Source organism: Coptis chinensis, chromosome 5 (assembly GCF_015680905.1).
Source record: "Coptis chinensis isolate HL-2020 chromosome 5, ASM1568090v1, whole genome shotgun sequence".
Taxonomy (NCBI): domain Eukaryota; kingdom Viridiplantae; phylum Streptophyta; class Magnoliopsida; order Ranunculales; family Ranunculaceae; genus Coptis; species Coptis chinensis.
Genome location: NC_141460.1, coordinates 41,963,582 through 41,977,465, shown reverse-complemented (window position 1 = coordinate 41,977,465; position 13,884 = coordinate 41,963,582). Strand labels below are relative to the sequence as shown.

Below are 13,884 nucleotides of genomic sequence, written 5' to 3'. Positions count from 1 at the left end.
TGTGGTGGGGGAACTTGGTGGTGATAATTTGGACACGCTAATGGGAGAACATAATGAACACAATAACTTATTTGAAAATGACTTGTTTGAAGATGTTAAGTTTAGTTCTAATTTGTGTAAGGTGATGAGTGAATTGTATGCTGGAAATAAGGACTTCACCGTTCTTAGATTTGTAGTGAAATTATTTAATTTGAAGATCACACATGGGTGGACTGACCAAAGTTTTACTGCATTGCTTCAACTATTCCAGTTGGTGCTTCCAAGTGGGAATAACACACCAAAAAATATGTATCATGCGGATAAGATAATCAAAGATTTAGGATTGAAGTATGATAAAATTGATGCGTGCAGAAATGATTGTATGTTATACTGGGGAGACTACAAATGTAAGGTTTCTTGTCATATTTGTGGGGTCTCGAGGTTTAAGACTTTAAACATTGAGGAAAGAAAGAAAGGGGTCAGGTCTGGTGCTACGAAGATCTTAAGATATTTTCCACTAGCAGATAGGTTAAAGAGATTATATAGAGTGGATTGGGTAGCAAAGGCTATGCGTTGGCATTCAACTGGAAAGTCCCCTCCAGGTACTTTGGGGCAGCTAGTTGACTCTAGGGTGTGGAAGCTAATTGATACACAATACCCAGATTTTGCTGCCGAGCCTTGAAATGTCCGTTTGGGGCTAACAACTGATGGCTTCAATTCTTTTGGGTCATTAAGCTCATTGCATAGTTCGTGGCCTGTGATGTGTGTGACTTATAACCTTCCACCTTGGTTGTGCATGAAACCCTAATTCACCATGCTCACAACACTCATCGAAGGTCTAAAACAGCCAGGTAAAGATATTTATGTGTTTTTGCAACCATTGGTCAAGGAGTTGAATGACTTGTGGCATGAAGGGGTAATGGTAAAAGATGCATCAAAAGGAGACGTATTTAAAATGCGGGCTGTTTTGATGTGGACAATACATGACCTTCCAGCTTATGGAAATATCTCCGGTTGTAAGACTAAAGGAAAACTTGGTTGTCCAGCTTGTGGTCCAAAGACTGCTTCTTTTTGGCTTTGCAATGGAGGTAAGCATGTGTACATGAGAAGCAGACACTGGTTGCCTTTGTTAGATGAAGCCAGAAATGATACAAGAGAAAGCACCTATGATAAAACTCAAGAGCTAGAGGAGCCACCAGCAAGGCTAACTGGGATCGAGGTTGATACTATGACAATGAACTTAAAAGCAAAAGTTGGGAAAGGCAAACAGAAACACAATGTTACTGAGTGCGATGATAACCGAGAAAATGAAGGTGAATCGTGTTTTACCAATAGGTCGGGATTCTTTGGGTTGGATTATTGGAAGTACATTCCAGTCCCTCATAACTTTGATGTCATGCATATCGAGAAGAATTTTTGTGAAATCTTGATTGCAATGATGCTTAATTCGAAAGAGAAGACCAAAGATAATGACAAGGCACGCAAAGAATTGAAGCTTTTGAAAATTAAAAGGAGGTATTGGTTATCCCAGGTGAATGGTAAAAATGTTATGAAGCCGGGAATTTTTTGGCTTAACAAAGTGGAGAAGAAATGCTTTCTTGATACATTGCGCAATCTGAGTGTGCCCGTTGGTTTTAGTAGTAATTGGTCTAATATTGTCAAGGCTGATTCAGTAGATTTAAAGGGATTGAAGTCACATGATTATCACATCTTGATGCAACACTTGCTCCCGGTAGCGATTCAACATGCCTATAGAGATAGCAGCAGAAAGGAAGCTCGATCCATCATCAAAAGCATTTGTACTTTTTTTGGTGCTTTATGTGCTAGAATAATAGATGTCAAAACACTCAATGTACTCGAAATAAATATGATTAAGACATTGTGCGCACTCGAGAGACATTGCCCTCCATCACTTTTTGTTATCATGATGCATTTGCCCATTCACCTTGCTCAAGAGGCTCGTGAATGTGGTCATGTTTGGGCGAGATGGATGTATACATTCAAAAGGTATTAGTTTTGTAATTGTTTTCTTGCAAATTTTGTTTCCTATTAATGTTATTCCTATAATGTGTTCCTTGTCATTTAAAGATGATGAAGACTTATAAGGGATCCGTCTCAAACAAAGCACGTCCCAAGGGCTGTATTGCGGAGCGCTACTTGAAAGAAGAGACCCTTATTCATTATGCAGGCTATAAAGGAGGGGGTGGTATTCTAGAGAAACTTGATAGGATGGCTGAAAATGAAGCTCCATTTGTACCTGATTGTTTGATAAGATTCATGATAATACTATCAAGGAGGTTGGGCCAATTGGTGTGGGTCATGGCTATGGGTTAGAAGGTGTTGAGTATGAACAAGCACAAAATTGGGTATTAAAAAGCCATGCTAAATATGATTATTGGCAGGAATAAGTATACCTTGACATTATTGTTTGGAATTGCATACTGGTTTAATCAAATGCAATTTCTTTCTAACATGTTAAATAATGTGTAGGAAGTACACCAAATTTCTTAAGGACCGGAGAAGAACCGGGAGGAAGAGGGCAGACCATTTAAGGATACCTTTGTGTGATAATTTCACATCATGGTTGAAAACACAGGTTGAGTACATAGAGTCAAATGATGTCCAGTTCAAAGATGTTGTGAGAGGACCCACAGGCACAGGCAACAACATACACAAAGTATTGTGTAAATGGTTTTCTCTTTGTCACCAAGGATTATGAACGAGCACGAAGGAACCAAAACAGCGATGTTAGCACAAGATGCATGACTACTTTTCGGTCTAGTGCTAAGGACAAATATCTAGTTGAAGACTATGTCGAATACTATAGTGTTCTTCAGAAAATTGTCCAGCTACAGTATCGAGAGGGGTACAAGCCTGTTTTGTTCAAGTGTGATTGGGTAAAATGCTCCCAAATTGGTGTGAAAATAGATGTAGAAGCAAACCTCAAATTGGTGAACTTGTCTAACCTAATGAGTTCAGACCGCATGGCTGATGAACCATTTATTTTCGCGGAGCGTGCTGCACAGGTTTTTTATTCGAGGGATCCAATGGATCCTGATTGGCATGTAGTCATATATAGACGTTCCAAAAAAGTTGTATTCTGATCATGATGAAGTGTGTCTGCTATCAGATGATAGAACGATAAATATTAATATTGATATAGGAGGGCCTTCCAATGTGGAAACCATGGAGGATGATCTAGTACCTAATGACCCAAAAGATGTGTTTGTGGTTGTTGAGAATAGGAGAAATAAAAAGAGACAAAGATCTAATAGACCCTAGACCAATGACGTGTATTTCTTTGTTGGTTATTGCATTATATAAAATTAAACTATTTGGTTATGTCATTGGTTATGTCCTTATGTCCTTATGTCATTGGTTATGTCCTTATGTCATTAAACTATTATAATTGATTGTGAAGTATCATCATGGGAGCAGAAAATCAGCACAAGTATAGGATTAATAACTTCTTTTTCCCTATGTTATGTTATTAGAATCTTATAATTTGATTTGTATGCTCTCTTTGAAATGTCACTGTTTTCTTTATTTTCTTTTGCTTTTTGCTTCATGAAATTCCACATTTTATTTAGTGAACATGGACACTCACTACTCACCTGGTGGTTCAAACTCACTGGATGATGATCATCTCAATGAAGACATGGGTAATTAATTTTAGTTTAACATTTAAGATTTCTTTTAATAATTATGATATGGTACAAGCTTAATTGTGGCATGTTGTTTGTTTGTGCAGGTGATGATGCCACAAACATTCCGGGTTCATCCGTATCTACATCTTCTAAAAAAAAAGGCCCTTCAATTGGCATCGAAGAAATTGAGGGTCAACCACGTCCGAAACTTGTAATGCAGACTAACCAAAAAAGCCAACTAGTCACAGCCATAGACGTTGTTAGTGAATTTGGCACAAGATTGGGATACATTGCTCATCGAGACTTTGTAGTATGCTATGAGGATTGGCGACATATTGGTAAGGATCTCAAAGACAAAGTTGTTAAGACTTTGGGATGCCAATTTGTGTTTGAATATGAGAAGACGATAGATATTGACTACACAAGGCAGAAATTGAATGAAGCATGGAGGAACTACAAGCACACGTTGTATGAAACTTTTGTCAAAGATGAAGATCCTTCCTTGGTGAAAGAAGTTGCGCCTTGTAACATTCCCTTGGAGGAATGGCACAAATTTGTTGATTATTGCAATACAAATAATTTTAAGGTATGTGTCAATGTTTTAATAGGTAGTGCTTCATGTTAGTTTGATTTGACATTGCTTTAAATATGTAGGCCATGAGTGCAAGGAACAAACTGAATCGCGAGCAACAAATCATGCATTCATCTCTTGGCAGAACTTTAGTTGCTATAGCTCGGAATGAGCTAGCTTTGGAGAAAGATATTCCTGAATCAGAGATTACAAGGGCAGACTCCTATATGCTTATTTACAAACCAAAGGAAACTGTTCCACAAAGCCAGGAAGTATTGGTTAGTGTTTTAGTATGTATTTAGCTTATATATACATCTTTAGTTTAACATGAATGACTTTCATCTTATTTTTGTAATTTTAACAAAATTCTATTAAGAATCACATCTCTGAGCATCCAGAGTCGCAATATGATTTGTCTGGAGACGCAATTGCTACGGTATAATTGTTTCAATTTCATGATAGATATTTATTTTAGTTTTTGTACTTGCTATAAATTGCTCAATGAAAACAGGTGGTTGGGCCAGATAAAAGAGGTCATTTCCGAGGTCTAGGTACAGGGGTTTGTAAAACTGTACTGGAAAAGGGAGACTCTTTGATGAAAAAGAATGATGGCTTGATGGAGGCAAATACTCTCCTTGAGAGGAGGATGGAGACTATGGAGGCGAATATGGATGCTAAAATGTCGAGGCACATGGAAGAGGTTAGAGGCCTATTTATGAGCCAAAGGGGAACTTTCAACGACAATGTTCCATCGCCACATTCTCATGCCAGTCATCATAGTACTGCTCTGGTAACTATCAAGTTGCTTTTCTTTTTAGTTAATAATTTTCTTGTTTTTGTGAGTTGGGTTATGTGGAGATTTGGGTTTTGTAGAGTGTAGCTAGGCATTATTTGATTTTGTTTGGTGTTGGGCCATATGACACTTTGCATTTTGAATATTTTTTCGGACTGACAAAGAAACAAATAGATACTAGTTCTTCAATCTAAAGTAGATCATTTGGGAGTCCTTCACTGCTGCTTAGCTTCTAAGGGATCTCCTTACAACAAAAAACCATGAATTGCAGCAGTAGAGTCTACTTCTATCATATCCATAGGTTCAGTTGCCCCTCATTTATGGCTCTTTCAGCTAACAGTTCAAGACACTATATAAGCAGTTATAGTGTCATAGTGGATTAGACACTATTTACATCCCCATTTTGGTTCTTTGGTCCAATTTTATTTTATATTATTTTTGTGATTTGTTTTCAGTCTTTGGGGGTGGGGTTGTTTAAATTGTTGGGTAATTCAAGTCCCTGATTCTCGAGAAATAGGTTATGGGTTTGAATCCAGTTTTTGAAATTTTGAGTTAATGGAAGGATGATTATTACTTGATGTTATGGGTATTATTATTAGCCTTGTCTAAATAAGTAAGTAATAATTATAGATTTGGAAAAAAGATATTATGTTGCATAGGTTATGTTATTATTTTGGTTACCAAGAAATGGGGCTCAGCCCCTTGGTTTGAATCCGGATGAGTGTAAACCCCTTCCTATCCACCTATATCACACAACCTCCCTATTTATCGGCCCATATCACAAAAACTCCCTGCTTTCTAATATCAGCGAAATTCCAGTCCGATTTCTATTTCCTATTTTATTTTATTACCCGTTTTACCCTTTTTCCATATGCATTGTAATTTCGACCATGAAGAACCAAGAAATGGGGCTCAGCCTTTTTTTGAAGAAGAAGTGAAAAACGAGAAATCCCCACTTTCTGAGTTTCTTGAATCACATTCAGAGGCAATTGATGCATTGAAGTCTTTACTAGAACGTAAACTAGAAGACGGAGAAGACGAAGAAGCGTTGCAGATTTTGAAACGTTTGATTTCAGCTCGAGAGTTTGTGGATGAACTTGCCAAGTTACAGGTATTCATCTTCATCATATCTCATCCTGCAAATCCTTATCCTTTTTGGATGTGACGATACTAAGTAGTTAAATTACTGGTATGTCTTATCGTGATTTTGTTCAAGTAATTTGAAGTGGTTATCAATAAGTTTCAACCATGATTTTGAGATGTGTTGTGTTGAAGATGTGGTGTGCTGGAATGCTATGATTGATGGATATGTGAAATATAGTGAAATGGAGCTAGCTAAGTTGGTTTTTGAGAGAATCGTGTGTAGAGATGTTGTGTCTTGGAATACTATGATTAATGGATATGCATTGGTTGGGAGTATTAAGGAAGCAAAGAGGTTGTTTGATGAGATGCCTGAAAGAAATTTGGTTTATTGGAATTCTATGTTGGCAGGGTATGTTAAATGTGATGATGTTGAGGGAGCTCATGGGATTTTTTATAAGATGCCTAGGCGAGACGTGGTGTCATGGAATGCAATGTTAGCGTGTTACGCACAGAGTGGTAAATCGAATGAGGCTATGGAATTGTTTAATGAGATGCGGGATTTGGGTGTCAAACCGACTGAGGCTACTGTCGTTAGCCTGTCATCGGCTTTTGGGCATTTAGGTGCACTAGATCAAGGAGCTAGTTTACATGCTTATATTAGTGAGCATAAGATTGGATTAACTACTATTGTGGGTACGCAGCCTTTGGTAGATATGTATGCTAGATGTGGAAGCATTTCTCTAGCTACGAAGTCTTTTACTCTATAGAACTTAAGGATGTTCTTACTTGGAACACCATCATAACTGGCATGGCCATGCATGGACATGCTGCGGAAGCTCTTCGACTTTTTAAAGAGATGCAAGAGGCTGGTGTATGTCCTAATGACATAACTTTTGTAGCTGTGCTTAGTGCATGTAGTCATGCAGGGATGGTGGACGAAGACCGGAGATTTCTAGCTTGCATGAGCAATCTTTATGGTATTGACCCAAAGGTGGAGCATTATGGCTGTGTTATTGATCTCCTCTCTCGTGCTGGGCTTTTAGTGGAGGCTGTGGAGCTGATCGAGAGAATGTCCATGGAGCCAAATTCCAGTGCTTGGGGAGCATTGCTTGGAGGTTGCAGGATCCATGGGAACATCGAGGTCGGTGAACTTGTGGGAAAACACCTTGTCAACATCCAACCTCACCATAGTGGTCGGTAATAGTTTCGATCACATTACATTTATGCATTACTGTTTTATGACGTCATATAGAATGTAGAGTACATGAGAACGTGACTTATTTATATTTTTTGACATTAACAGCTATACTTGCGAATTCTTCAGATGCCGACAATGTTGGTTCTGATGATATTGTCTCTTTCGAAGGGATTGAGTTTAGAGAGAAGATCTCTGAAAGTGACCAGAGTTGTGAACTTATACAAACTGCTGCTCATGTGGATACCTTTGTTAAGGAAGAGATTTAGACTCCAGAAACAAAAAATAACCCTGAAATTCTACCTGCTGTAGAACCTGTTCAAGCTCCTCTTTCTCGTCGTCCGGCTGGCCTTGGTGGCGCTGCTCCATTGATTGCTCATTTTGATGTTATATAGACACATTTTGTAAAACTATATTTACAGTCACTGAATTTTTATAGATGTTTTTTTGACATTTGAGTTCTAACTAGGTGACGCGGGTTATGGAAATATGAATTTACATATGCAAATATGAAGTTACATATGTGCATACAAATTTACATATGCAAATATGAAATTTCATAGACATTTTTTCTAACATCTGACAGGTGACACAGGTTATGTAAATATGAATTTTCATATGTAAATATAAATTTACATAGGATGACGTCAGCCCGGTTTGTCCTTAAGTCGAAATTATAAGTAAAAATTGATGACGTCAGCCCGGTTTTTACAAGGGTATTTTGGTCTGTTTTGGCTTTAATGTTATGTTTTAAATAATAAGGAGGTTTTATGCAAGTGTTCGGTTAGAAGGGGTTTTTATGCTAGTTATGTATCAACCAGGGAGATTAAACCCAAAATCTGTTTTGGTTACTGACAGTATGACAACACTTTTTGATGGGGATGGCATTATTAGTTTCTAGATCAAATCCTATTTTCTCTTCAACAGAGTGACGGAGGTGGGGGCCATGTGGATTTGGCTTACATGTTTGATGTAAGTGGAACGAGTTGTGGATATGCCACTGCCACTTTCATGCGTAAGTGGAATATGATCGTTCAAAAGGGTCGTGACTTTAGCTCCTATCAGCACTTACCCATGTAATGTTGTTGGTTGCAGTTGCGGTTGCACTGTGTTTAGATACCCTTTAAGGTACAATGAGGTATTTCTGTTGACTTAAAAGCTATTGGTGGTGGCTTCATGTAGTTATCAGTCACTTTCTATCCATGGAAAAACATTAGGTTTTAACGAGGTCCTGTCATGTGGTATTCTATTATTGGAAGATATACGAGAAACCATTCGCGGAAATTGAGGGAAAGTGTCCTACAAGAGTTACAGTAGTAAAAATGAAGCACCATGGGAAGTAAACTAACTGCTCCTCGTTGTACATGCTTCTGAATGCAAGACTGGTTAGATAGTATCGATATGGGGTTTTGGAGAAATTAAGATGTAGTATAGTTGTTGAAATAGAGGGTTTTGGAAGTAGCATGAACTATAAAGAGAGAAAGGAGGAAGAATATAAATAGAGGTATATACTGGCTATTGTAGATCAACTCAAAACAACATTCATCGTAAATAGAGGTATATACTGCTTCATTAGAATGCCATTAGGTTTGAAAAATGCACGAGCTACTTATCAAAGGCTAGTCGAGAAAATGTTTAAAAAGTTCATTAAGCGAATCATCGAGGTGTATATCGACGATATGGTTATAAAATTCATGAGAGCTAAAGACCACGTGAAGGATCTCGATGCTGTATTTCAAGTACTGAGAGAATTTAACATGAAGCTTAACCCAAAGAAGTGTACTTTCGGTGTCAGTTCTGGATTTTTTTTAGGATACATTGTTACCAAGCGAGGTATCGACACTAATCCGGATCAGATACGAGCACTTAGCAGATGCCATCACCAATAACTAGAAAGCAGATACAAAGGTTGACTGAAAGAATAACTGCTCTCAACAGATTCATCTCCAGAACTTCTGATCAATGTAAGCCTCTTTTCAAGTTGCTTAAAAGGAATATTAAATTATGTTGGAATGAAAAATGTGAAGAAGCATTGTCTGAGTTGAAGAAATATCTACAAGAAATTCCAACACTTACAAAACCAAATGAGGGAGAAAGTTTGCTTATCATAATTTGGCTGTATCATAATTTGCTATAAGTTTAATGTTGGTGAAGGTTGAAAATGGTGTTGAAATACCAGTGTATTTTCAAAGAAAAACAATGCTCGAGGCAGAGACACAATAATCGAAACTGGAGAAGTACGCTTTGGTGCTCTTATTCTTATCTCAGAGGGTGAAGCCATACTTTCAATCACATTTTATGATTGTTATGACAAATCTCCTATTAAAGCAAACTTTGGCAAAAACGGCTAAGTCGGGAAGGATGTCGAAATGGTCAGTATTAATAAATGAATTTGGCGTTGAATATCCAAACAGGGTATCGGAGAAAAGCCAGGTACTGGAAGACTTCCTTGCTGATTTTCCATGCGAGGATGCTAGCTGGGGTATGGAAGAGGAGGAATTCTCAACGCTGCAAGAGCCTGAGGAGGTTATCGATGCAGATGAGCCATGGGCTGGAACAAATGGTTGGAGACTATTTGTCAATGGATCATCAGGGAATAAGGGATGTGGTATCGGGATTGTGTTGGTCATACCCAAAACTCAAAGGCTCAAGACAGCAGTGACATTGGGATTCCATGCATCTAACAACGAGGCTGAGTATGAAGCTTTAATCGCTGGGCTCGAGATGGCCAAGTCTCTCAAAGTAAAAGAGTTATCAATTTTTAGTGACTTGATGTTGGTTGTCAGCCAAATTAATGGAGGATATTTAGCAAAATGTGAAAACATGGTGGATTACTTGAGTTTTATAAAAAACAAGCTGAAAGACTTCAATAAAATAAGGCTTTAACACCTCAATAGAAATGAAAGCAGGCATGTCGATGCTTTGGCTTATGTTGCAGTGATGTTGGAAAACACTGAAGGTCGCACCTTGCACATCAGCGTTTAACAGAGGCCAAGTATCGTTATCGATGAATTAGAGATTATGGAAATCGACACACTGGGGGAGTCATGGATGGAAGCATATATATCATACTTATCTGATGGTAAATTACCTGATGGCAAAAATGAAGCCAAAAGGATTAAGTCTGGAGCGCAAAGATATGTATTGCTCGATAATGAGCTATATCGAAAAAATCCTGGAGGTCCGCATTTGAAATGTATATCACCCAAAGATGCACATCTAATCATTGTAGAGCTCCACGAAAGAGAATGTGGAAACCATTCAGCTGGAAAATCATTGGCAAATAAAAAAATGAGGCAAGGATATTTTTGGCCTCAGATGCTAAGAGATTGTCTTTGATATACTTAAAAGTGTATTCAATGCCAAATACATGGAAAGGCTATACATGTTCCAGCTGAAGAGTTGCACTGCTTATCGAATCCATGGCGTTTTACGCAATGAGGCATGGATATTGTCGGTCCTCTAGCACCTGGAAGAGGTAAAAGGCGATTTATGCTCACTCTCACAGACTATTTCACCAAATGGGTAGAAGCCATAGCTCTACAACACATAAAAGAGCAAGATGTGATAAATTTTCTCTTCGAAAGGGTAATATGTCGATACGGGTTGTCGTATGCCATCATATTGGATAACGGGCCACAGTTCGAGGGAGGAAAAGTAAAAGCTTTCTTAGAATCATACAAGGTAAAACACTTCACATCTGCGCCATATTATGCTCAAGGTAATAGGCAAGCAGAAGTAACAAATAAAACCATTATGGATAATATCAAGAAAAAGTTGGAGGACAAGAAAGGTCTCTGGGTGGATGAACTAAATAGCATTTTATAGACTTATAGAACGACACCTTGAATTGCCACTGGTGAATCTCCTTTCACATTAGCTTATGGCATGGAAGCAGTAACTCCATCAGAATTGGTGGTATCAACATCCAGAACCAAAGTTTTAATGAATGGCCAAAATAATGAAGTAATAGTAGCAGAGGTCTTCAATCTTGAGGAAATAAGAGATCAAGCAAGATTAAGGCTTGACACATACCAGCGGCAGCTCAGAAAAACTTTCAACAAGAAAGTGAGAGAAAAACATTTTCAGGAATGTGATTTGGTCTTGAAATGGTCACTTAAGCAACTAAAGAGAAAAGGGCTGGCAAACTAGCAGCAAGTTGGGAAGGGCCTTACATCATTCATAAGATTAATGGGGCTTATTAGTTAAAAGATGCAGAAGGTGAAGTCTTAGCAAAACCTCAAAATGTAAGCAATTTGAAAGTTTTTTTTATCAATAAAGAATATTCTAAGTGTCATGATGTATTTTCGAGGTTATGCATTCAATAAAGAGATTAAAATTTTAAAAGACAATATTTGTATAAATATCGTTAATCCTACTATCTATAGAATTATATATTGATAACAGGTCAAAGAAAAAACCCTGGTGATCTGTAGACCCTCACTTTGATACCAGGTCAAAGAAGAAACCCTGGTGATCTGTAAATCCTCACCTCGATACCAGGTCAAAGAAAAAACCCTGGTGATCTGTAGGTCCTCACCTCGATACCACGTCAAAGAAAATCCTGTTCTTGGTAGCAATGTTGAGTTCAGGTCAAAAAATTCTGTTCTTGGCAGCAATATTGGGTTCAGGTCAAAAAATCATGTTCTTGGCAGCAATGTTGAGTTCAGGTAAAAAAATCCTGTTCTTGGCAGCAATGTCAAGTTTAGGTAAAAAAATCATGCTCTTGCCAACAATGTCGAGTTCAGGTAAAAAAATCCTGTTCTTGGCAGCAATGTTGAGTTTAGGTAAAAAAATCCTGTTATTGGCAGCAATGTCGAGTTCAGGTAAAAAAATCATGTTATTGGCAGTAATGTCAAGTTCAGGTAAAAAATTCCCGTTCTTAGCAGAAATGTGGAGTTCAGGTTAAAAAATCCTGTTTAGGTCAAAGAAACGCCAGGGATTGGCAACAAATCGGGAGAGTTTGGTATATGGAGATTTTCTTTAATAGCAAGCAAGAATAATCAAAGGTATGTATATCAATTGATACTACTTCTGAGTGGAGTAGTATCGAAATTCCAAATTTCCTTTCAAATATTTACAAGCATCAATTGATACTACTTTTAAGTGGAGTAGTATCAAAATTCTAATTTTCTTTTCAAATATTTACAAGTATCAATTGATACTACTTTTAAGTGGAGTAGTATCGAAATTCCAAATTTCTTTTCTAATATTGCTAAGTATCAATTGATACTACTTTTAAGTGGAGCAATATTCTAAATTCCAAATTTCTTTTCTAATATTGCTAAGTATCAATTGATACTATTTTTGTTAATAGACATCGTATAAGTATAGATAAAGGATAAAAACAAACAGATGTATTTCATACTTCAAGAAAATTCTAAGTAAATGTTTCAAAAATAATCAAGCCATTGTATCAATATTATAGACTGGAACAAATCATGCAGAAAAGATTAGATCTGGGATGAGTCATTGGTCTGGTTTAGGTCGTTGGCTTTGGCCTCAAGAGTGAAATCGATATTAGCATGCATATTGACTCCCTCAAGAAAGGCGGGATCAAGGAGTAAGGCTTCAGGGTTGAAAGGTGGAGTAGTCGCGATATCGGTTGGATTAATTTCTGTAATGTCATCATCACTAGCTTCCTTATCAGTCTCAATAACTTCTTTATCAGCCTCGACCACTTTTTTGTCAGTTTGAATGGGAGCTTCAGAAGAAATAACATTCTCATCACGAGCATTAAGGTAATACTGATCAATGAGATGTTGAGGAAGATAAGGTCTGAAACTTTTCATGGTGGTGACGTAATATTCCATGTGTTCATCAACTTCAGCCAAATCGGCATCGGCCTGGACTATTTGGGCTATGAACTCTGTGTTTTCTTTCTTATATTTAGCTTCTATCTGTTCATACGAGTGGTTCATTTGGTTCACCAACTTGGTATTCTCCTCAACAAAATTTTTCAGATAATCAACAACAGCATTTCCAGATCTTTTTGAAGAACCAAGTTTTGTAATCGCGAGCACATGATTTTTCTTTTCTTCATCAAGGGTTTTTTTTGGAGAGTATCTTTTTCTTTAATCAGTTGTTCATTTTATTTCTTGAAGTAACTGAATTTTTTCATGTCGGCCTCGAATTGGCTCTTAGCATCATCTTTCATATGAGTTTAAAATTACAGAAACAGGTATGGAGGTAAGCGATAAAAAATTATAAGAAATAAGAAGTAGGACATGAGCATATACCTTCTCAAATGAAGTATAATTGATACTGAAGAGATCACAAGATGTTAGGCAAGCCATTGCTATTTTATCTCGAGGAAGAATAGTGTCCAAGAAAGTGCTTCACCGAGCTAGTCTAGGTAATGGGTTCTCAGCAAAAATAGAAGCAAAAATAGGAACAGGATCACCAATGGACAAAAGCAATGCAGGTGCAAATTTTGTAGAAGAAGAGGAAAGAAGCATAAGATTTAGATGGAGCAATGGTATCAGCAGTAAAAGGAGCAGCTGGTCTAACTTGCACTGAGGCAGGTGCTGTAGATGTTGTAATCTTTGCAATTTTTGACACCTCGATAGTTTCCAATACCTCGGTGGTTGATGGTTGTTTCCTTTTCTTCTGATGC

At 37.5% G+C, this 13,884-nt stretch overlaps 4 protein-coding genes across 6 annotated transcripts; all 4 read left to right on the top strand.

Annotated features, from left to right (window-relative positions):
* The first annotated feature begins 793 nt into the window (after positions 1-793).
* On the top strand, positions 794-3,083 carry LOC147497544 (uncharacterized). Its single transcript, XM_086562922.1, has 3 exons — positions 794-1,954; positions 2,068-2,232; positions 2,634-3,083. Exons 1-3 carry the CDS (start codon positions 794-796, stop codon positions 3,081-3,083), a joined length of 1,776 nt encoding a protein of 591 aa, XP_086419048.1.
* A 3,745-nt stretch (positions 3,084-6,828) lies between these two features.
* On the top strand, positions 6,829-7,693 carry LOC147497543 (pentatricopeptide repeat-containing protein At5g66520-like). 3 transcript variants are annotated; one of them, XR_015197150.1, is made up of 2 exons: positions 6,829-7,270; positions 7,377-7,693. XR_015197150.1 is itself a non-coding variant. In XM_086563718.1 (2 exons), the coding sequence occupies exons 1-2, from the start codon at positions 6,882-6,884 to the stop codon at positions 7,535-7,537; spliced, it is 525 nt and encodes a 174-aa protein (XP_086419844.1). In that variant the 5' UTR covers positions 6,829-6,881; the 3' UTR covers positions 7,538-7,693. The 3 variants fall into 3 exon arrangements, 2 of the variants coding, with proteins under 2 accessions (XP_086419844.1, XP_086419843.1); XM_086563718.1 differs by having other exon boundaries at positions 6,829-7,266; positions 7,398-7,693; XM_086563717.1 differs by having other exon boundaries at positions 6,829-7,266.
* A 1,936-nt stretch (positions 7,694-9,629) lies between these two features.
* On the top strand, positions 9,630-10,154 carry LOC147497542 (uncharacterized). The gene has a single exon (XM_086562921.1). The coding sequence runs from the start codon at positions 9,630-9,632 to the stop codon at positions 10,152-10,154; it is 525 nt and encodes a 174-aa protein (XP_086419047.1).
* Positions 10,155-10,712: 558 nt separating this feature from the next.
* On the top strand, positions 10,713-11,420 carry LOC147497541 (uncharacterized). The gene is made up of 2 exons (XM_086562920.1): positions 10,713-11,061; positions 11,149-11,420. The coding sequence occupies exons 1-2, from the start codon at positions 10,713-10,715 to the stop codon at positions 11,418-11,420; spliced, it is 621 nt and encodes a 206-aa protein (XP_086419046.1).
* Positions 11,421-13,884: the final 2,464 nt, after the last annotated feature.